Source organism: Neopsephotus bourkii, unplaced genomic scaffold, assembly GCF_033783945.1.
Source record: "Neopsephotus bourkii isolate Nb327-2 ecotype Australia unplaced genomic scaffold, CSIRO-AGI_Nbou_v1 NB_998, whole genome shotgun sequence".
Classification (NCBI taxonomy): Eukaryota; Metazoa; Chordata; class Aves; order Psittaciformes; family Psittacidae; genus Neopsephotus; species Neopsephotus bourkii.
The window spans coordinates 3,433,724-3,458,233 of record NW_026901490.1 but is presented as its reverse complement, the minus strand read 5'-3'; the positions used below and the strand labels follow the sequence as shown (position 1 = coordinate 3,458,233).

Genomic DNA, 24,510 nt, shown 5'->3' with positions numbered 1-24,510 from the left:
ATCTCAGAGCACATTTTCCATTACAGTTAAAATGTTTTTTCATAAACAATAGAACAATACATAAACATGTTTTACAAAAACAATAGAAGTATAATTGATGTCTCAGGGACTAGAATATGAGCAGCTTCCGTGTGACAAAGGCCAGCTCCCAGGATGTTTTCAGTTTCTTACAGAAAACAAAAACCAGAGGTATTCCTATAAAAAGGGTATTAAAAAGGTAGTATTTAGCCTTTTGCTGAATGTCATTTCTTTTACACAAGAATTCTATAAAACACAGACTGTTCAGTGTTCATATTCTCTGCTTTGGCTTTTGCTATTACACTGAGACTAAAACAAAATAAAGGTTAGGCTTTCCCATCACAGTGGATTCTGTAATACTCTACTTGTTGAAAACTAGTGTGTTTGCTATTCCTTCCTTACCCTGACATCCTCATTGTTCCCTCCCCATTTCATTCCAGGTACTTACCCTATTTACAGCATACCTAGGGCCTCCATTCTTCCAGTGATTCCAGGCACCCCTTTGCTTTTAACTCAATAAAGCCTGCAGTTCTCATACTTTAAGAATCTCACGTTGATCACACTGAAGTAAGTGGTAGAATTCCTAGCTCTGGATTAATTTAAGAGAATGAGAATTAAATTGTATCACCAGATACACATATATGCAGTATTATGTCTGAAGCTACATAAATCCAGATAAACACCAAAAGGTGAACCAAAACCTACCTGATTACAACTGATATCATATATCCTTCTGCCATATTCAACTCCATCACTTTCAGGTAACATCAGTTTTCACAAGTTGCCCAAGGGACTTTTTAGTCCAAAAGCCTCTTAATGGATTACTCTTGTACATACATGGCAAAAAATAGCATTGGCATTCTCAATAATTCTCTCTTAACATCTCCCACTGCTGACAGTTCTACTGCTTTCACTGTTTTAAGCTTATAGCTTCATGCTGCCTTTCATTATTTTCATTCCCTTTTTCTCACAGTACAGATTACATCTTAACAATACCCCACCATTCATCTGGAATCCCTCTGGAATGGCATCCAGAGGGACCTTCACACGCTTCTGAGGTGGGCTGATGCCAACCTTATGACATTTAACCATGACAAGTACAAGGTCCTACACCTGGGTCGGAGCAATCCCAGACACAGCTACAGGCTGGGCAGAGAAGAGATTCAGAGCAGCCCTGCGGAGAAGGACTTGGGGGGGCTGGTCAGTGAGAAAATGAACATGAGCCGGCAGCGTGTGCTTGCAGCCCAGAAAGCCAACTGTATCCTGGGCTGCATCAAAAGGAGCGTGACTAGCAGGTCGAAGGAGGTGATCCTGCCCCTTTACTCTGCTCTTGTGAGACCTCACTTGGAGTATTGTGTGCAGTTCTGGTGTCCTCAACATAAAAAGGACACTGAACTCTTGGAACAAGTCCAGAGGAGGGCCATGAGGATGATCAGGGGACTGGAGCACCTCCCGCATGAAGACAGGCTGAGAAAGTTGGGGCTGTTCATCCTGGAGAAGAGAAGGCTGCGTGGAGACCTCATAGCAGCCTTCCAGTATCTGAAGGGGGCCTGTAGGGATGCTGGGGAGGGACTCTTCATTAGGGACTGTAGTGATAGGACAAGAGGTAATGGGTTCAAACTTAAACAGGGAAAGTTTAGATTGGATATAAGGAAGAAGTTCTTTACTGTAAGGGTGGTGAGGCACTGGAATAGGTTGCCCAGGGAGGTTGTGAATGCTCCATCCCTGGCAGTGTTCAAGGCCAGGTTGGACAAAGCCTTGGGTGATATCTTTTAGTGTGAGGTGTCCCTGCCCATGGCAGGGGGGTTGGAACTTGATGATCTTATGGTCCTTTCCAACCGTAACTATTCTATGATTCTATGATCTTTCTTACCTTGACTAGAATTCAGTCTTTCCTCACTAAGAAAACTGCTGTCCAGTCTCTTCCCTATTACTAGTTTTACTTTTCTGAATCCTTAGTTTTTCTGTTTCCAGGGAACCCTAAAAACAATCATCAAACTAATATCTCTCTGATGTCTTTTTTCCTCTCCTGATAATTCAGTCGTGTCTTCCCATCTCTCAGCACATTAGAGTCCAGAGTGTTCATCAGCCCTCCATACAATCTTTAGTAAAGATCTGAGTTCTTCATTCTCTTTGATTTGTTTTTCAAACTCCTTACAGCTGTTCTGCAACCCTTGCCTATTAGGCATAGAAGAGTCCTGATCTATCAGATCTGTCAGTAGCCAATGCAATTTTGTGATACAAGTACCACATGGTCAGCACCCTGCTAACTATGGGTTATTTCCTGGGATTAGGTCTACTTTTTTTTTTTTTCTTCATATTATAGCTTTCCATAGCACTCTTCTTATACTGAACTCCTAAGAAATGAATTACTAGTGCACACTAGAGTTTGTCTAGCTCAAAGTTACACACCTTTTTATGAATCTTACTGAAATCAGAGGACAGAAATGAACATCCCTCATTCTACTCATCTATACCTTTATAATCAAGTTTGCCTTCTGCATTTGTCTCTTTGAATGAAAGGAGAGAAAAAGCAGGATCTGCAGCATTTTGTAACACTCTGCAGGCAGCGTCAGCTTAATTTATACTGAGTAGCTGATGCTGAAGGTTTTCCAACAAATAGTCATCAAGGGATAGATGATCTCATCCTGATATCTGCATGAAAGCACTGGGATGCTGCTCAGTTGTCCCACTTAGAATCATAGGATAGTTAGGGTTGGAAAGGACCTTAAGATCATCAAGTTCCAACCCCCCTGCCATGGGCATGGACACCTCACATTAACCATATCACCAAAGGCCTCGTCCAACCTGGCCTTCAACACTGCCAGGGACAGAACATTCACAACCTCCCTGGGCAACCTATTCCAGTGCCTCACCACCCTAACAGGAAAGAATTTCCTCCTTATATCCAGTCTAAACTTCCCCTGTTATGTTTTAACCCATTACCCCTTGTCTTGTCACTACAGTCCCTAATGAAGAGTCCATCCCTAGCATCTTTATAGGCCCCCTTCAGATATTGGAAGGCTGCTATAGGTCTTCATGTAGCCTTCTCTTCTCCAGGATGAACAGCCCCAACTTTCTCAGCCTATCTTCATATGGGAGGTGCTCCAGTCCCCTGATCATCCTCGTGGCCCTCCTCTGGACTTGTTCCAAGAGTTCCATGTCCTTTTTATGTTGAGGACACCAGAAATGCACACAATACTCCAAATGTGGTCTCACGAGAGCAGAATAAAGGGGCAGGATCACCTCCTTCGACCTGTTGGTCACGCTCCTTTTGATGCAGCCCAGGATACAGTTGGCTTTCTGGGCTGCAAGCACACGCTGCCGGCTCATGTTCATTTTCTCATTGACCAGCCCCCCCCAAGTCCTTCTCCACAGGGCTGCTCTGAATCTCTTCTTTGCCCAACCTGTAGCTGTGCCTGGGATTGCTCCGACCCAGGTGTGTAGGTGTCCAGTACTGCTTCAGGTGTCTCAGGTAGAGAAATCTCATGGCAGTTAACCCAGGACCTATGGAAGACTGGAGCCCCTCTGGAGTGGCAGCTGAGGAATATCAAAGGTCTCTAGATACCTCTAATGGGAAACTCAACTGAGCCTTCAGTGTCCCTAAAGAAGCGCAAATAATACAAGTTTCCTCTAATTGTAAAGTGCAGAGATAACCTTATTTCTTAATTGATGTGATCTGTGGATGATGACAGGCTGTTTTGCTCCTTCCTAATTGCTTTAGCATTTGATTGCAATACATATGCTCTTCTTTCAGTAGCAGATCTTAAGTTGCTCTAAACAAGTTAATTATATTTCACAACACACTTGTGAATTAAGGAAGTATTAATATTCTCATATTTTTAGTCCAGGAAAAGGGGAGGAAAAGGAGCCATGATAAGTGGCTTACTGAAGGTTAAACAGTAAATGAGTTCCTCTGAAGAGGCACTCCAGTCTTTCAACTACAGCTTGAATTCCCTAACTTCTATGCTAAATGTAAGAATGATAATAAATACAGAATTTTAGGGTTGCAAACTGCAGAAAACCATCCTACATAAATGTCTTTGTGAAAGGAAGTTACATCAAAACTTCAGCGTTCCAAAAGGTCTGCGTAGATATAAACATCTGATCGGAAATTCAGAAGGCTTTGACAATCCATATCACTCCAATGATAGCAAAAACCTGCAGGCATAAAGGATAGAACAAGACTGAACTCAATTTGCTAGGCAGCAAATGGAGCACCACCAAGACAGACGTCCTTCCCTGAGAAAAGGGCATCTCATCATCAGCCTGCAAAACAGTTACACTTGGGAATAATTTCTGAGCATATTGGAAACAGTCCCATCTATCCTTCTTTTCTATAAAGAAACAGCCATTTTAAGCAGATAATTCAGCAGATAGGAGAAAAAAAATAATTACTGTGGTAACTTCCAGATGTCTCAGTCAGGATGAGAGACCCACTGTGTTTTAGGTTATGTATAAAGATGTATGTGCAGAGATTATAAGCCAGTTCAAGCACAGACAACAGGTGGGTGTAACAAACAGCAGGAGGAATGCAGTAAAGAGATGAGAACAATTACAGGAATTAATGTCTTCACATGTAGCTATAAACCCAATCTTATATTCCAAAATGTATAAATGGGAAGTTATATGAGGTATGAAACTAAGGATCTGGTCTTTCACTAATTTCTGCTATTAATGCTTTACCTGAATTGCACCAAATGAGAGAAGCAAAAACCAGTGATAGGCAGATCAAATGATCAAATGTTTTATGATTGTGTATATCCAGGCTGATTCCATCAGTAACACAAATGGCAGGCTTTGGGGTTTTGGTTGTTTTGTTTGTTTGTTTGTTTGCTGTTTTTGTTTTTGTTTTTGTTTTTTAATGTAAGGCCAGGTAGTGCAAAAACTTGTACCTGTATTCAATGTGTCCAGCTCTCCCTACAACATTCTTGAGGTGCCTGCTTAGGTTTTATACTCATTTTTTACCCCGTTCACTCACTGTGTATGACTAGTATGTTTTTTAATCAATACGTATGAGATTTTTCACATAGTTCGCATTCAAATGTCAGGGACAAGTCCCAGTGATTTTTGGGATGGAGTTTGATCTTTGTTAATGGGATTACATAGTTTGATTGCCTGGAGTAGTAGGGAGCTTCACTGAAGGAATCTGGACCCTATTTACTTCTAGATTTATGAAATACTTGGTATTTCTAGACAACACACTCAGCATTTACAGGGAACACACAGATATATACCTTATACCCAAGACAAATGAAGACACTACACAGCAGGATAAAAACATAGCTCAGTCTCCATGCCCTATTCTTTCAATTTTAATGACTGAGAAAACAGCTTCCCATTAGCTGTCTGTCAGGCACCATCCCTCATGTCAATTCTATTCTTTTAAACCTCTTCTCTCCACAGAGTCTTTCTACGGTATATTGATCTTTGCTGTTGTGAACTGAGAATACCAGTTTTATGCCAGATGAAAACTACTAGCAGGCTCTAATCTATTTATCTATGTAAACATTTATAGTTCAGTCAGCATTATGGACTTTGGGCATTAATTCATTTCAATAACCATCATTCTGACCTGGGTTCAAATCAGCATCAGTCCCATGCCAAACCAGCCAGCCATATCCCCACAATAAGGGCCCTGGCATTTAGAAATGTGCATAGTTTCTAGAAAATATTACGTGGAATAATCAGATCTAAACAGTCTTTGAGATACCATAGATCTCACTTACATGACTGGACTGTTAACTTGCTTGCCAGGAACATCAATTGATGTATTTCAAGTACTGTTAGCATAAGTTAGCACAATTCCTACTAGACGAAACTGTGGAAACTGCACGTTCTCTGTCTGGTGAATGGAACAGGGCACAATCATACAATACACATTGAAATGAAACTGGTATTTGAGCATGAGCATTAACTAGACATGAGCTTTGCTTTTAATACTTAGGATGCTGTATCCTTGCACCACCAGCTTTCTACATGTTGATCTTTGTATCTGAGAAAAGCTCCTTCAGTTCTTAACTCCAGGGATATCACATCCAATGAAAAACTTAACATCATTCTTCACGTGTAAACCCAGAGAACAGACTACATATGTGACTGTAAATCAAATTCATTTTAAGGCTCTCAGTGATCTTGTGTAGATTTTTGCAAACATTTACATCTACAGAAATCTATTTTCATTTCGAAAAGAATGAACTATCATCTTGTCTTCTACCCACATCACTAATTCTTCAGTGGGACTATGTGGGTACAACATCATTGCACTGTTCCTCTACTGGTCAAAGGATTGGGTCTTAGACAACTTTTCTTTACCAATTTGCTTTTTTCCATTCCACCATTTTACCTATTTCCTGAGTCCCTCGGAGAATTAGAAACTAACATTTTTTGCTTCCTTCCTTCCCACTAGCATCCTTGTTGCCTGACTAATGCTGCCAACATACAAAGAAGAAATAAGTGACAGAATTCTGAAGTCCTTAGCAAGGATTCAGCTTGGCAGAGAGGAAATCTGATGGGTTTAAGGTCTTTTAACTATTACAGTACCCTACAGTTTTGGAAACATTAGGAAATTGTGACTGACCACCTGTTGGATCCATATGCCTTGAAGTTGATTGCCAAGCAAAGGAGCAGCATATAGAGTGCCATCAGTACAGCCTCCTGTGCATCTTCTCAGGGGAAAGGAGGAAAGGGTTTTTTGCATTAAAAGACATTTTGCAACACATAAAATTAATTAAAATGAAGCTACAGCAAATACACATTCAGAAAAGCACCTGTGAAGAGCAAGTTTTTGCCATGCAGAATTTTGACCCTATGGTAAGGAATATACTGTTATTGAAATAATCAGATCTCTGTTAGTACTAACATCTATGTGTTCATTGTGAAGCTGCGGGTGGAGGAGACTGATGTGACGATTTCAGCCTTCACCTAATTAAAGACGTAGTAAGGTTTAACCTAAAGCTTGATTGTGTATACTTTTCAAACAGATCTGCTGAGCAGAAAGATGTCTGTTCTGCTGTATTCCTTCTACAGCAGGAAAAACTGTTCCTAACATTTCATTTGGTAGACGTGAGGGCATAGAAGATGTCAGACAAATTGACCACTAAAACCAAACCTGCAGAATAAAGATGAATAATGAAAGCCTGTGCTATCACTTCATACTTCCTGCAAGTACTGCTGTATAGTGCTTAGCTGCCAGCAGTTCTGCTGCAAACCTAAGCATATGGCTTCGAGCTGCTCTGCTCCTGCACTGATGCACAGAAAGATGACACACCAGTATACAAATTACCAGTAGGGTTTTTTCAGCCACTTTTCTGTAGGTTGCATATGAACCTCCTCCCCATGCCAGGAAAGGAGAGCATTTCATTATGGTTTATTTTAAAACACCATTCAGACCATTTTATTGAAAACCACTGCACTGGCATAAATCTCCTTTCACCACCACACAAACACACTCCCCAAGACAGACTCGAAACCTAACTATAGAGTTAATCAAACTATCCACTTGGGCTGATTAGTTGTTAACAGGACATAGTAAAGAATCTAAAGGTCCCTTTGGGCTCCATTTGATGTGTCTTTTTATACTGTTCACATTATGGATTATATTGAAGCAGCATTTTGCTCCAGTTGCTTGCCAACAAACATTTGCCATGGAGGAGCCCTGAGCAAGTAGTCACATCTGTGTCCACTCCTGTACCACCCATTTAGCAGCGACAAGGATCACTAGAAACAACAAAGGAGACACAGATAAAACAAACAATGCTGTGAGCCAGACATCACAGCCATCCCAGGCAAGTTTGTCATGAAAATACTCAAGAAAAAGGGAGGGGAGAGAGATATCAAATATAGAACTATAAAACTTACACCTAGAAGAGGTTTTACCCACGCACCCACCCAGCTCCACATTTGAGGATCATTTTCTAATGCACCGCTAGGATTGAGCAGAAAAGACTGAGCAGTGCACATGGGAAACAGACAATCATCCAACGTCTCCTCCCATTTGGAGTCAAATACTCTCCTACAAGCCACTAGACACAAGGAATAATATAATTGCTATTATTATAGTAATGATAGTAGTAGAGAATCACCAACCTTGAGGATCCCAGTTCACCTGTTTTCTTGGAGTCTCGATTGGAAATTTCATCGCTTCCTTTTTGCACAGGGAGAAAAATGAATTAAATAAATTCCCAACCTTCCTGTCTGAATGCTGCAGTCAAACAAATTAATTTCAAATTATAGGGAGCCTGCGCTGTTTGACTGAGGGGAACTGGTGGTTGCCAAGGAAAGAAATACACAAATAAATCAAAGAAGGTGGGGAGGGGCGGGAAGGGGAGTGGAGTGGTGGGGTTTGTACCGGAGAGGTGAGGAGGGGTGCCGGCACCCCAGCAGAGACAGGGGTGAAGAACGGAGTGAGGACCGGAGAGGGTCTTGGGTGGGGGGAGCGGGAACGGAGGGTTTTGAGCTGGGCAGCGGGTCCCGGGTGCCGCTGGCTCCTGGGGAGGCTCCCACAGCCGGCTAGCCCGGCCCACCGGCAGATGTGTGCGAGGGTGGCGGGTATCCGCTGCAGCCCGGCCCCTCAGCGCCCACCCGAGGGGCGCCCGTGCTGGAGAGCCCACAGGCTTGCAAGGGTCGGGAAATCAGCGTCTCTTCTCAGCCCCAGGGACACCTCCCACACGCGCACACTCTCTCCAGCCTCAGCCGCCCCCCAAAAAGGTGCCCACCTCAGTTCAGCCCCCAGCACTAGAGAGGTAACAAAAGTCAGCCCTGGGGGGTGAGCCGCAGCGGCATGGCTGGGCGAGACTGGGAGGACCCCTCCGGCTGCCGCAGCAGTCCGGCTCGCTGAGAAGCGGAGCACGAAGAGAAGGAGAAGGAGAAGGTGGAGGAGGAGGAGAAGGAGGGAGCCACCCTATAGCTTTGGAGGGAATTCACGGAGCCCCTCTCTGCGCTGGCTTAAAAAGGGGGTGGGGAGAGGCTGCGAGTCTCTTGGATAAGAGGCGGTAGCGGGATGCCCTAGGGAGGGGGCAGGTTCCGGCTGGTACCTACTGGGTAGCCTTCCCTGGAGGAAGATGCAGGTTCGTTTGGCGGAGTTTGCAGCCGGAGACACGCTCGGCTAAGCTACGAGCCTCAGTAGCGACCGCGGCAGCACATGGCAGGAGTACGGTAGCATCCGGAGGCTCTGCAGCGCAGGGGGAGGGGAAGGGCAGGGCATCATCCGAGCCCCCGCAGGCTCTGGGGGACCAGGACCGGGCAACCCGAAAGCCCGGAGACCCCTGCTCCTCTTTCTGACCCCGCTCCCCTCCGCGCTGTTAGTAGGGACAAACACCTCGTGTCAAGGCAAGGGCTGGCGCGACAGAGCTGGAAGATGTGGCTAGGCTGCGGGGAGGGGGCAGGGAGGAAGGCTGGAGAACTCTCTCTCTCGAAGCCCCCCTTAGCTCTCAGGGGGATTCGGGGAAATGGAGGACGCTTGGTTTTGCCTTGTGCAATTACCAAACCCTGCTTTCCAAGGCTGTGTTCTTCCTCCTCTCCCTCCTGCCAGGCTTTCCCTCAAACCCAAAACAGGATGGTAACACCAGCAAGATCTCTATTTCTAGTTATAATACAAGCCCCAGCTCCCCCTCCCTTACCCAGGAAAACAAAACCCCAGCTCCTCTGGGGGCCTGAAGAAGGACGGTGTGAAGTTAACCCTGTCCTGCCTCCTCTCTTCCGCAGTAGAAATCTGCTCCTTGTGTGAAGGGGATCGTTCAGTGGGAATGGTTTAGGGATAAGATCCACAAATTCATGTGGCTCATGGGTCAGAGACCTCAGAATCAGTACTGAGGTCCATAGCCAGGACCTTTTGCATTTTCAAGAAATGTGGTTGTGATTTAAACCTGGTGCCTGACACAGTTTGTCCCCTGCATTTTGCTCTGTACTTCTTTTTATCAACCGCTCTGTCTTGCTTTCCTATCTGTTGCTCAGATGTTAGGTAACCGTGTAAGACAAGAGAAGAAATTTGCCCTGGTGAGGAAAACAAACAACAACAACAACAAAAAGCAGTCTGAAATGAGTGAGTCTCCTTAGGAAAATCTTGTGGTGGAGACTGGCCTACTCTCTTCATATCCACATTCCTAAGCTAAATACACATATCTGTGTTTGTCCCCAGTCTTTGTTCAACCCTAAACAAGAAAGAGAAATCAGTATTTGTGAATCCAGTTCTTCATTGGTGGTGGTGTGCGAGGTCCTGTAAAGCAGTATGTAGTTTGAAAAAACTAGATGGAAATAATGCAGCAAGTTTTCTTAGGGGGAGGTGCTGGGTGTCTCTCCCTAATCCAAGCTCCCCTGTGGCACTTGTTTTGTGCTGTAGAGGAGGAGGCAGGAGAGGCTGCTCTGAGGGAGGACATGGTAAGAATGATAATGAGCCTGCTCAGTAAGACTTGAATTTGAGATAATTGCAATGATGACATCAGGAGCATAAGGTATTTCCTTTGCAAGCAAACCATGATGCATTCTGAACAGGCTTTGGAATTTCTGTTGATATTACTTCTGCAAACTGAATGGAAGCAAAAGTGACAGTTGGCATTGCTAATTGTGCTGTGTGATCACTTGAATCATGCTTGGGAAATATTTTAATGATTCCAATAACCAAAGTGTCTTCAAAGAAGGCTTCTGAACCCAAAAGATCACTTACCAGATATGTATCAATAAAGAACTATTTATGTATTTATACATGTATACGTACATAACTTATATAAGCATGTATATAACTTTTCCTCAGCATTCGAAACAGTTTCGAGTTTACTGGCATCTTCCTTGTACATTACTGGGAAACTCTAACATATAGACATATATTACTCAATTGTGACACTCTAACCCAAGCACTACTTTGTCTTTGTGCCATAACTAACAGCACTTAACTGATGAGATGGGTATTGTGCCACATACATCTGATGGCTAAGAACTCTCATAAGATCACTGAATTCAAACAGGCCATTGTTTGAGTTCCACCATTAGATCACTGCAAACATACACAGGAAGTCTATAGTCTAGAGGTGAAATCTTCAGGTAGTTCATTACTGGAAACACATCCTGGTTGTCACTGTCTAAAGAAGAGGAATTTTCATGTGGCCATATGAATCCTGTATTATTAAACTGACCTTATAGAGACATCTCATATTTGTTTGACTTACAGTAGCAGTAAGTAGATAATAATGACACAATACCATAATCCTGTTTATTGTACCCTCTTAATGTTCCCATGTTCCTCAAAAGTGTCTGTCAGCTCTACGGAAAAGTTTGCTTTAGCTATATGGTTTCAAAACCCTGTGGCAAATCAGTTGTGATCTGTTAGGTACATAAATGCATAACATCAGGTAATTGATTTGCAATTTTTTTGCCATGTTAAAGATCATGGAAATCTTAATTTTTTCAGTGCCTCAGACCTGCAGTTTTATCTAGTGGGCCAGTTTAATCTCAAAGTAACTCATTTAAAATCAGTGGGGTTATTCCAGAGATGGATTTGGCACAATGAGTGCATCTTTCACTGAAGCACAGCTGTTGCATAGAAACGTAACTATTATCTTATGCAAATAAAAGGCCTTTTACCCCCCAGTGGTGGTGAATTCTCATGATAGGGAGAGTGGGTGCCTTGAAGCTACAGTGTTTCAAGCTGTTACTCTGTCAACTTTTATAAGCTAAGTAGGTTCAGTAATGTTCATTTAAATAAAAGCCCCCCAAGAAAAAAAAAAAGACAATAACTATAGCATGATCAGTCTAAAATAGTACCTGCATGAGAATTTTCAGGACTCGACTTTATATCAATAGTTTATGAAGCTGGTCTGACTAAATTTTTCATTTAGGGTCATTGTTCAGACTTACTGCCCTTATAGTTGGTTTTATTGGAGAATCGGTGCCTTACAGCACTTGGCCTGTAACAGTCACAACACAATAGATAGAAGGCTTTCTATTATAAGTGAGTTTACTGAAGAAAAAGAAATAAAATGCTAAGTGCCCTTTTACTATTCATTAGTAATATGGCATGAGTGATTTAGAAGTTGTTCTGATGGAACTCAAAGGAATCCATAGCAGAACAGACAAACAGTTCTTATAGCTACTTAAATCCAGTGAGCAGAAATGGAAAAATGCATTGATAGTAGACAGAAATAATCTTAAACTTGTATGTTCAATTTCTTGGATGCACTGAAGGGATGAGAAGTCTAGACAGTCTTTGTGTCATCACATTGCAGCATGCTCATTTGTGTATATAACTATTCATGGTTAACTATATGGTTGTTTTTAATCTGGTATTTCTACATGCGAAGATCATTCTTTATTCAGGTTATTGCCACAGAAGTGCTGTTATTTACACTCAGACCAAGGGAGCCAGAGAATAACCCAAGTGAAGTGCATCCTGTTCTTTATATTCTATTGACCCATCTTCTAGTAGTATGAACTTGGACAGGATCCAGTGCAGAATCCTTTTATAACTTCTTTATTCTCTAGGAAGCTTTCTGTCTAGGAAGACTTGCAAAGCCTTCTCTCTAGGATAACCTTAAGACTTTTTTTTTCAGATGGTTCTCAAAAGCTTTAGAAATGAATCTAGGAATCAGGAAGTTAATTAAGCATCAGGACTAGTGTGTACCATGCAAGGAAAAGCAACTTACTAGTTTTATTGCCTTCTACTGCATGCAGTTTCTTACCACTTTTTAAGTCATAGCACACAGTGCTGTGTCTTCATTCATCGAGGGATTAATCCACAGAACAGAATTTATTGCCAGAAGTGGTTTCAGTGAAATCAGTGAATATACCTGAGAAAATTACACCTCAGTAATAACCTTTGCCAGGATGGTGTCGTCTCAGATCTGACCTGTTTGAGTTACCACAGCCTGTCTGCGGGTTCTTGTAGCTAGGGACACTAACCACAATACGCTATGGATCCTGCCTCTCATATCTTAACACATCGTTCATATCCTCAGACCCAATTTGAGAATCCACCCTCTAAATGCCAGAACAGAAGAGGGGGTACCCAGTTCATGTCTTGTAATCATCGTCATCATCATTTTTTTTCTGGTAACTATTCCTCATTATCCACACTTCAGCTTTCAGACACCTGTTATATCAATCCCTTTGTACAGCCAGGAGCACTACAGTGTCTGAAAAAGTACATGCATTAATCTAATAGTATATTGTAGCTGGGGTTTTTTTCCAATAAAAGATCTGCCATGTAAAAAAGTATTACCTCAACCTGCATAGTATTAAGTCTCTGTCTGAATGCACTTACATCTGTTTCACATTAGTTTAATTTGACTTCAGTACAATTATTCCCGAATCACAGTCATGGGAGAATTACAATCTGGCTCTCAGTTTTTCCATTATGTCCCTGAAGAATCCTCATAAGATCAAAGGCTGATATCTGACAAAAATAGCAGGCCTGATTAATAAAAAAAAAAAAAAAAAAAGCCACCAAATCCATTTTATAGCAATACTATTCTCTTCCCTCATGTCATTTTTTAAGATTTCTTACTAGATAGATACATGATGCTTTAACTTAGCAGGCTGATAACTTTCTTCTATATTAAACAGGAAATTAGGTGGTTAGCTTTCAGAGATACCTGTGTTTCTTTGCCATTCACACCTGCAGCAGAGCCATCAAAGGGAGAGTACACTCAGACGTCAGCCCAGTCCGTCGTCGGCGTTCAGCACCCTGGACAGCCCAGCTACCCGCTTCCCGCCCCTCCAGCCGCCCCAGGGGCCGGGCGCAAACACCCGGTGCCAGAGAACAGGGGTATGGACCTCCCCGGTGCATAAGCCTCCTGCCCCATGGGAGAGTTTGGCCTGCCAGGCCAATAGAGTGTCAATGCAGTGGTAATGCAGACTGTAAAAGAGCATAGCAGCAGGCACAGGTGAAGAGTAGCACACAAAACATCTGGAGAGAGAAAATGAGGGGCAGTGGATGAAGGGCAGCCAATATCAGAAACCTACTAACAGAAGTACAGGCAACTGTGCTAGTAAGGAGGTGAAAGGAGAACAGGAAACCCCCAAAGCCTGTGATACAAATGAAGGAGCAGAGAATAGATGGTCTCGACATGAGAAGCATTAAGGATAAGTGGGTGGGACACAGACACTTCATCCTGAACATACAATGATAAAATGGTTTGGGTTGGAAGGGACCTTAAAGCTCAACTAGTTGCAATCGCCCTGCCATGAGCAGGGACGCCTTCCACTACACCAGATTGCTTAAAGCCCCACCCAACCTGGCTTTGAACATTGCCAGTGATGGGGCATCCACAACTTCTCTGGGCAACCTGTTCCAGTGCCTCACCAGCCTCATATGATGAGTAAAAGTGTTTAATGAACAACAGAAATACATTAAATCACAACTGCACATATGAAGATTGTTCAAGGAGTAGTATAAAGTTGCAATACTGGAATAGATAATGGAAATTAGAGCCAAATAACACAGTTTGAGGTATACACTTGTTGCTCTAACGCTTTTTGTTTAATGTCTCCAGATATAAGAAATTCACTTACTTAGCTTTGTACTTAGAACACACAGGAATCTTGGGCAAGGCTTCATATTATTTTCTGTATTGCTGCATAGCCCAGCTATTTCCTTCTTAATCTGCAGGACTAGTAGAACTAATTCAGCTTCATGGAAGAATGCTGTACTACCTGATTTCCTGCAGACATGACAGGAGCCTTATCAGCCCATAGGGCAGGGACAGGGGCCATACATGACAAAGACAATTCAGAAGCATTGTCTTGCCATCCATTTTACTTAAAACTTTAATAATTTCTTAAAATCAAGTATGCCACTAACTGCAGCTGTTCCTTTCAGTGTTTTCCAGTGCAGTGCATCATCTCAGCAGCCTATTAAATGTGGGGATTAATGCAGCTATAGAATAGTTAAAGTAGGCAGGAACTGTCTGTACAGACATCATTCACTGTGACCCATCCTCGTGTAGCTTTCAGTTGTGCCTATTTCTTTTCTACTCTGAACAGCAGTGGAAAAAGAAGCTATGCTAAGTGTTTAAAGGGCTGACTACAACTCTTGCATTAATCATCATCACTTTTACAGTACTTAGAGAGCTTTACTACTTTCTAAATTGAGTAACATATTTCTCACATGGCTTGTATAGTAAGAAGCTGTTCCCAAAATGTGCAAGCAATGATATTCAGTATGGAGCTGTGGAATATGGAATGAGATAAGGCTTACTATGCAGTTTCACTTCCAGCACTCTCCTGCACCTTCCCTTTACTTCATAGCCCAGGACATGGATCTTTTCAGCCACACAGGTGTAGAACGTTTGCAACCAGTAGTTTAGCCACTACCTGAAAGGCTTACACTCAGAATTGGTGGGTCTCTGTATATGCACACAACTGGCACCTTAGTGCTGGGTCTCTCAGGGAAAGATTGCTTTCAAATAGGACGATATTTCAAGCAAAATGAAATCAATAAATTATTATTCTGTGGAAGGAAGAATGGGGCTATGCTCTGAGTGTAAATTAGAAATCATTAATATTAATTACAAGAACAGTGTGCCAGGCACTATAATAAAAACCAGGAAAACGGCTTATGTCTTAATGTACTATAAAGGAAAAAGCAATTCCTGCACTTCTGAAGATGCGTAGCCTAGCAGTAGGTGCATCCCAATTTGAGTTTCTACACAAACTGTACATGCACATGCATAAAAAATCATGAAAAAGAAATGCAAATACAACCCCCTAAGTGGGATTTAGTGGGTTTGCTAAGAAAGCAAGCAATGAAAAGACTAGGTTCATCCTAGCATATAACATCACCTTCTACAACAACTACTATTTTCCATCTCTTTACATGTTTCATAGTATTTTGTGGGAGAAGATGTAGCAGAATTACAACAGTTTAGCTGCAACATGGCAAGAGACTGCAGTGTTATTCACACATGGCATACTCTCAGCAAAGTGAGAAGCTCACTGTGAATCAACCCATAGGCACTGGCTTCTCATAGTGGATCTGCTACAGCCAACAGACCCACAGGTGACATGCATTTCATTCTCCTACCCATGAAAAGAAATATATCACCATACATAATTATGGTATAATTCAGGACTATATGTACTCTGGGAATATAAAGGCAATAAAGAAGTTATGTGAGTTGGGAATTGTATGTTCTTTATGCTGAAGAATAGAAAAATTTAATGTGCATCAACCACCCAAGCTAACAGTTGCAGGTTGTCTACAGGCAGCCTCCTTCATAAATTGCAATTCGAATGCACATATCCTTTAAGCCTTTTATGGAGTAATTCAGGAATGCATCCCTACAGCTCTAAAACGGCTGCAGTTACTTCTGTGTGTAATACATAGAAAGGCCTTGAGATCTTCTGTTCAACAATAAACCACTATATATTTTTTACATCTTTACATTGTATTTGTCTATAAAGTTCCCATTTGGTAGTTCTAATATACTTTCTTACTATACAAAATAATGTGATTATTTTATGTAATCTCCAATTTCCAGAGACCTGACAGTTATTGAACTGTCAGATCAAAATTACTTGTATTACACAATGCAAGTACAACTCAGATAAGGACTGTTTGTTGGTTTGTTGGTTGCTTTTTTTTGAGGGGGGGGGGTAGGGGTTGATGGGTTGGTTTTTTTCCTTGTTTTATTGTCACAAAGAAATAGTTTGTCAAGGCTGTATATTAAGGGAAAGACCCTCACCCTCATTTAGAACACTTATTTGAAATACTAGAGTACTGGGGATTGGTGACTGTTTTATTACAGTAGCTGTCAACTGAAGCTTTCAAAAGTGACAAGTGATTTCCATCCCCAGCTGAAGACACCTCAAAAAAAACCCATCAGCTTTCAGACAGGGCTGAATATTCACTCTAAGAAAAATATGCCCCTTTAAAACACCTCCAGTTGACCATTCAAGAATTCAGGAATCCAAGTCAATTAGCCCTGATCCGTAGTTATAAATGCCTATAGCACCAGGTCTCAAAGGTATTTAGGGAAGTGATTCTGATTGAGTCAATGGCAGTTAGGCACCCAAATATCTTGTGGATCTCATTTTAAGCACACATCACCAAATCGATCAGTACTGTAACCATGCTAATGGAATTAAAGAAGAAAAGAATTTAGCACAGAACTACACTGGCAAGCATTTTCAGTAAAGGAAGTGATGCAATGAATGAAGGCCCTGCCACTATTATAATTAGCTATTTGCATAGACAGTGGTAGGAATAGACTCCATTTTAGAGTTCAGAAGTAGTACCAAAATGTACATTTATAGTGCAAGTTTTCTTGCCAGGTTGGAACTCAGAGCAGCAACGGTTTAAAAATGTTGACAGACATTTGACTCTACTAACATTAGAGGATGCTAAATATATAAATGGCCATAGAGGTTTGCTGTTCCATGTCCTTGCTAGATAGATCAATAAATTGCGTTTGCCAATCCTTGTACTTGATATTTCAAGGAGAAACGTAATATAGCTAATTCTATTTTCTTTAGCATCTTCCAGCTGATTATCTGAAAACACTCTACTAGCAAAAGTGAATCATGGAAAGCTTTTAGAATAAATATTATTATGGCCATTTACAGATGAGGTAATTGATATATAGAATGGTCTAGTATCTCATCTAATTTCATGAAAATCCTGAATACAGTGAGAAATGAAGAGATTTTACACAGCCCAAGCATTTAATCAGAAAAATAGGGTAATTTCATGACATAAGAACCTGGACTGGTATATTAAAAATATTGTTATTAAAGAAATAATATAAGAATCAAGACATATAGATCTGCTACTAACATTTTTTCTTGGTAGAAATATACCTCTTATTCCATCAGTTTATTCCATACAAAATCTTTGCATAAAAAAACCCTCCCTCTCAATTACAACAAACTTCTATAAACTATACATGCTGGCTATCTGGGTTATAAATCAGCACTTCATATTACTTTCTGGTAATATAGTATAATCCTATATAAATACAGATATATATATAGGATATATATATGAGATACAGTAAATATCTCTTTCTTGATTTTCTAACAGTCCAAAAAGAATAAATCACAAAGGCTTTTAAATTTTTCATTTTGTGAAATCACAGAAATCTAAACCTTTGGATTTGACCGTGTATGACAGCTTCCTTTTTCTCCCATAATTCTCCTTTTGATCTTCATTCCACTCTCTTGAGAAGCAGTGGCCAAAACTGAATGAAATGCAGATATACTCATTACAGATTTATTGCAACATTAGTTATAAAAGAATTTTTTTTTTTTTTGCATTATCTTCCATGCTTTTCAACATCATAATGTACTTCATTTCTCATAACCGGGTGAAGACATACACTCAAGGTAAACTACAGAAAAGCTGTGATCCCACTGTTTTCCCATTTCTTGTAGGAAATTCACTGAAGCACTTAATACCCCCTTAAGCTGTGACAAACTCTAAAACAAATGAGGTGGTATTTGACCCTTCAACAGGTTTTTTTCTGCTTCAGAGGTGTGGCATTGTCAAGGCAGATAGGACTTGGTTTGGTTCTGCTTCACTCTGATTTGGGATGGATTTTTAAGCAAGTGGGTTTTTTCTTTGTTTATTCAATGAACACAAAGCAACAAGTTTTGAGATACAGTGAATAGGTTGCTTGTGCATGAAAATCATCTAAGATTGTGGCTGTTTCTCATGAGGTTTCCCAAAATGAATATTTTAGTTTTGGCTTTAGGAATGATGTCATTAAAACAAATATCTACTTTTGGCCTATTTTATCCTTTACCATGGCATTCAATAGTCACTAATCAGGGGTTACTAATAAAATGCAGTAATCTTCCTTTTGTTAGTAGCTTTTTTCTGATTCACATATAGCAGTAGGAGAAAATGCAGCTGTTGCAAACATTGGATAGACAACAGTCTGACATCCCACAGCACCTTTAGGGCTGGAGAGGCTGCCACAGGAATCAACAGAAGTAAAACAATATAGCTATATATTGCCTTATTTTGGAGAAACAAGTTTTCAGATCAGTAACACTGCAGCAGCCACAACACAGCAAACATGAGCTAGTTACCAGTCATGTAATCCTTAAAAACTACTGAGATTCAAAAGAAATGGCTAATAAAATCTTCAAATGAAAAGAAAAAATTATCAGTAGCCAGGAAAAAAAAAAAAAAAAAGAGAAGTAGTGTAGCTCTACTTTCATCAAATCAAATACCAATCATTTTTTCTTACACATAAAGAAAAAGCAGCAGAATTGACATGGTTGAACTACCCCCATGCCCATTTGTACTTTGTAAATCAAAGATTTTTTTCCTACGGTCTTGAATTTACTATCTGCATCTATATCATAATATATATCTATATTTTATCTGCATATCTAAAGACATCAGTCTTAGAGCAAGCCTTGCATTCACCTCTGTTTCAGTTTGATCATGAGTGTTCTTATATGTGTCATCTTCCTGCCCAGATGTTTTATTCCACCTAAACTTTATTAATGTTATTAAGACTGAGAATGACTGAGGCAATTTATAACTCACATTAAGCTTTAATCAATCAAGTAACTTTTGTCTTAAATTGTTATCTCCTCAATCGCTAGACTTAGAGATGAGACTAACAAACAACATTAAGAGTCAAATAACTACACATCCAGTAAAGTGAATAGAAATTCCTTCCCTGTAACTTCTGCTGAGGTGGAAAGAATCTACTAATATTTTCTAATTGTGGTATTAATGTATAGTTTACTGGACAATTACTGAAGAGTATCTTACCTTATGGTTGTCAGGTGTCTCAGCCCTTCACAGATGAAAGTGAGGAAAGTGAGGAACTGCTCTTTATCTATCAGACAGAACAAGCTTATGAAGCACAATGCAGCACAATGAAGTTTCTCCAGTAATCTTTCCATAGCACTAAGAAAACTAAAAAAAAAAAGAAGAAAATAGTATTGTATGGGGGAGAGAAACATGACTAAGCATAATCAAGCTACCAAGCTCAAGGTGATATAAAATAACTGGAATATTGTGAATAGAGTATCTGGATTCAAGAAACAAGGAAAATTGATCAGGTAGTAACAAGCGTGCTAGTTTGATCTCAGCACTCTTCAAGGATATATTTTAAAGAAAACAAGGGCATGTGAAAGTAATTAGTATATGCAATAAACCCTAAGATTTTTTTAATCTAATAGAACCTGAATGGTTCTTGAGATGTGCTTAGCTAAACGGGATAGAAAACAGGGTTTTTTGATAGATAAACTACAAGGATTGGGAGAGGTTACTGGTGAAGATCTGGAAGACCAATCATGGAAGACTTTCTATAACTTCATAGTACATTTGTAAAATAGCTAGTTGTGCTTATTTATAATGTATAGAATGTGGGAATGAATAAAATTGGAAGGTATTACTAATACTGAGAAGAAACAGATCATAATTTGGAAAGTATTTAGTAATACTGCAAATCTGTGTGGTCCTGATTAGAACACAGTATTAGTAGCACCAACCTCAAAGTTATGCATTAGAGGACAAAGAATTGTTACTATGAACAGCAGATGACAAGAGGAAAGAGACATGGAAATACTAACTTCATATGGGAAGTCTTGGAAAATAAATTTCGTATGATTCAGGTAAATGTTCTAGCACAGACCTTGCTAGAATATATGAAGGAAAACATGAACTGGTGGAATGGGAAACCTAACTTCTGAAAAGTGAATAGAAGAGCATGAGACTAACAATGATACAACACTAAGTATGTACACTGATAATAAATTCAAAGGCTTTTAGCCTTCTAAGGAGTTGAATTTTTGAGAAACCTTTTAGAGAATGTGGCAAGAATAACAGCACACAACTTTACAGAGATTCAACAGCTTGTGGAAGAGATCTACATGATGATACCTGTCAGTAAAGAAACCATTATAACACATAAGACTTCTCCCTATCCTAGTCTTATCTTCCTTTACTTCTACATTGTATGAGTGATTTACTAAGACCAAATTCAACCCCTTCTAATCTTGTGTAGAATTGCTATACTCCATTACAGATATTCATGTTTAATATTAAAAATCACTGGCCTTGTGAAATTAGATTAGGGATAAATATTACTCTGTGTTTAGATCTCACCCATACTATGTGATCTCCAATTTTTACATTTATTATTCAAAGGATAGATGTAATTTCTGTTTCTACTGATGATACACACAGTGAAAAAAGACTAATCCCAAAAATTAAGACAACTGGACTAAGTGTCTCCATTTTTACTACCAACTACTAATCACACTAAGGTGATCTAGACGGCAACCTACTCAGATACCTGAATTGATATATGCAAGGTCACAAAAGTCCTATAAGGTTATAAACAGACTCTGAGCATCCTGACACTTGGGGTTCTGAAACATCCACCAAACTGAAGTCCCTTTCTTTTCTCATGTGTAGAATGTTGAAATGGGAAGGGGAAAATAGGTGGGGGAGGAGAAGGAGGAATAAAATTAAAAAAAAAAAAAAAAAAAGGGTTTATACCAGGTTTTAAATGAGTAGCATTCAGGTTCTGTCTAAACCTGAACACTGATATTCCTGAAGTCTTATGATGTCAGTAACAACACACAAATATAGTAAAGAGCAAATATTTTCCTTGGAATATAACTTTTAGATGAAGCGAAGCCTTAAACAATGTAACATAAAGTACTTCTGGCACTTCTCAAGATTTTTATTTTTGGTATTAATGAAACAATTCCACATAAAAATTACTCTTAGAAGTTTTCATTGTCACAGCTAAACTTCACACACTTGTGTTGGATTCCTGACATTTTCTTGCCCATTGAATTGTTTCACAAATAGTTAGAAATGCTTAACCTGAATGAAATTGCTATTACATATAATTACAGCATGCACAAGATTTTCTGTTTTCTGCATCTTTATCACACAGGCAGTGTCATTACAGTATCTTTTAAAAGCAAAATAACCCCCCAAAATTCTTCCAGTTGGGAATTTCAGCCTATTTCTAGTAAAACTGTATTTCACATCCATGCAGATACTGAATACGTATCAAAGTGCTGTGGAAAATCATAGGATATCTGTAATTGATTTTTGTAGGCAATTCTGAACCTGCACTCGAAAATTCCTCTTCCTGACCTTGGCAAAGCTGGAGTAACAGGAATTGCTTCACTGGATTTAACAGAATTGTATCATTTATATATGTCTAATTGAAGTCCTACTTTTCTGATAATGACTGAAATATTAAACATATGGTTTCATCCTGTTTCTCATTAATTACTATGAATAAGCATTTCCTTGTGGCACAGAGGTAAATCTATTAGCAAATAAAGCATTTCTTATGTTCTAGACAACTGAGTTATGACATTTACATTGTTTTTCTCCTTTAAAATTCTAATAACTACATTAGTTATTGCAGTCTGCATTCTTTAATACCTAACAGTTCAAGTAAAAAAGTGAGAAAAGAACAGCCCTCAGCAGTTAGCCCTAATAAAAGACAGTTTTTCATGCACAAGCCTCCTGTCCACAAACTTTCATGGGAACAGTAGATAGACAGAAAATGACACAGTGTAAGAATAAATATAAGGAATAAATATAAGCAGATCTTGAGTCACCACACCTACTAGGTTTTACATTACAGCCAAGAACAACATCTTACACAATTTATGGAGGTTTCTTCCATTTTTTAAAAACATTCTTGTATCACGGGGATAGATGCATTATAAGACTCTGCATAGATCTGAAGAGAAAGAATAGTTGTACAGCAGCTTCCTGAAGGGATTTTAGTAGTAGTTATACTGCAGGGAAGAGTTTTTCTTTTAAGCTGATAAACAGTGTGGCAGTTTAACACTGTTCATAGAAACCTCACATCATTAGATATTCCTATATCTAATTTCTCTCATCCTCCTTATCACATTCCCTCTTACTTTAAGTTAGCTACCTTATACCTCTAAATTACAGAGTATTAAAAGCTGCATATTTTAAGACATAAAACGTCTCCTCTGAATTGTTTCTGTACCATCTTTCTCACTGGAGCTTTAGAAAAATCTTTGACTACTGCTGCCATACAGACAATAACAAAACAACTAAATGTGTTGCCATGAAGAAACAGTCTCCAGCCCTGCCAAATCCATAACTTTCTATCATTTAGTAAGTTGCAATGATATCTGAAGACTGTACATGATTTTAAATAACTTGAAGAACCATATGACCAAACAGCATGCAGCAAATGTGAGGCAGAAAAGAACCTACTGTTCCTCCTGGAAAAGTATGTTTTGTTTTGTTGGTGTTTTTTAAGGAAACAAACAAACAAGCAAACAAAAATTCAGTAGTTATTAAGTCTGTTCTTTTTTCCCTCTCACACCAACTGCATGACAGCCACTCCAATTTTTTTTACACAAGAATTTCCTAAGCAGAAAAAACAGGCTCAGACACCTGTTTTAAGTGTATTTTGAAAACACTGCCTCCTCCAATCTTTCAGAGAAATGTTTTTCTTTCCAGACAGTCATAGAGAAATGGATTGCAAACTTAATGGTCTAAATGAAGCAGCTAGGGATTGCTGCAAGTCAGTGTCAGCCTGCTGTGAGTGGCAGCAAGGTGCTTGCAATGCTGACACCCCAAGCCACAGGCAGGTAACAAATCCACATTGAGAAAGAGCACTGATACCAAATAAAAACCTCAAGTAAACACAGAAGATTTATTTCAACCATAAAGTATACAGTGGGATGAATTTAGGGTTTTTCTAGAATCATCTGTGAATATGGTGTGCAGATCTGGTTTTGGGCTGTTTTCTGCCTGCATTCATAGGCTTACTTTCATACACAGCTTATTTGCATACACAGCATGCAAGAAAATCAATGGCTTGAAATAAGCAAAGATTCTTCAAAAAAAGTGCAGATTTTAATTTTCCAATGTACATGCAAACTATTTCCTCCAAGAAAGCCAAATCCAAAAAAAAATAGAGTTTTTACATTAAAAGGTCTCTGTCCCAATTAAGCAGGTAACTGAGGTCCTGCCAGACATGCAGTCTTTTTCAGAGGAAACTCACCGTCACTGGGCTAAACATACAAAAGAAAGTTGACTATAAATAAATAAATACATAAAGAAACATTTTTATCTAAAGACTTTGTTTCCTTTATTTCCTCCACAAAACCAAACACCAAGCTTGGCTTATAAATGCTGTTTTGAAGTATACAAGAAGGTGATAGTTCTGTATGCCTGTGTCAGGGTAGGGACAGATGCCCATGTACACTTGCAAGTATGTCTCTCACAATATATTGGAAGGAGGGACATTTCACTGACCAAGTGGGGAAATTTGAAGTCCACATAACTCAGCAACTGGGCACAGGTCAAGGGCACTCATCCTACCTGATCCACCAGGCAAAATAGCGAGTACTCCTCTGAGAGCAAAGACTGCAGCTGGGGCTGGGTGCTGCACCATCTATCCCAGCAGTAGGAGTGGTAGGAGGCCAGCGCCTCCATCCAGCAGGAGCTGCTGAAGGGAGAGGCTGCAGTGAAGACCTCGGGCTGCAGAGGGTGCCTAGGCCTTTTTTCTGGGGCAGGAC

General features: G+C 39.9%; 1 protein-coding gene across 3 annotated transcripts in view; it reads right to left on the bottom strand.

Annotated features, from left to right (window-relative positions):
* The window catches only part of KCNK10 (potassium two pore domain channel subfamily K member 10), an 82,030-nt gene that overhangs the window by 53,768 nt on the left and 3,752 nt on the right, over positions 1-24,510 (bottom strand). The window contains exons 1-2 of one of the 3 annotated variants that reach the window (XM_061359985.1): positions 9,058-9,280; positions 8,107-8,164 (exon numbers count right to left, since the gene is read on the bottom strand). The exons of 1 other annotated variant lie outside the window; for it this stretch is intronic. In XM_061359985.1, the coding sequence (XP_061215969.1) occupies positions 8,107-8,158 (52 nt within the window). In that variant the 5' untranslated portion in view covers positions 8,159-8,164; positions 9,058-9,280. Of the gene's footprint in view, positions 1-8,106; positions 8,165-8,735; positions 8,871-9,057; positions 9,281-24,510 lie in introns of those variants that run through there. One more of the 3 variants, XM_061359986.1, reaches the window with a different exon arrangement.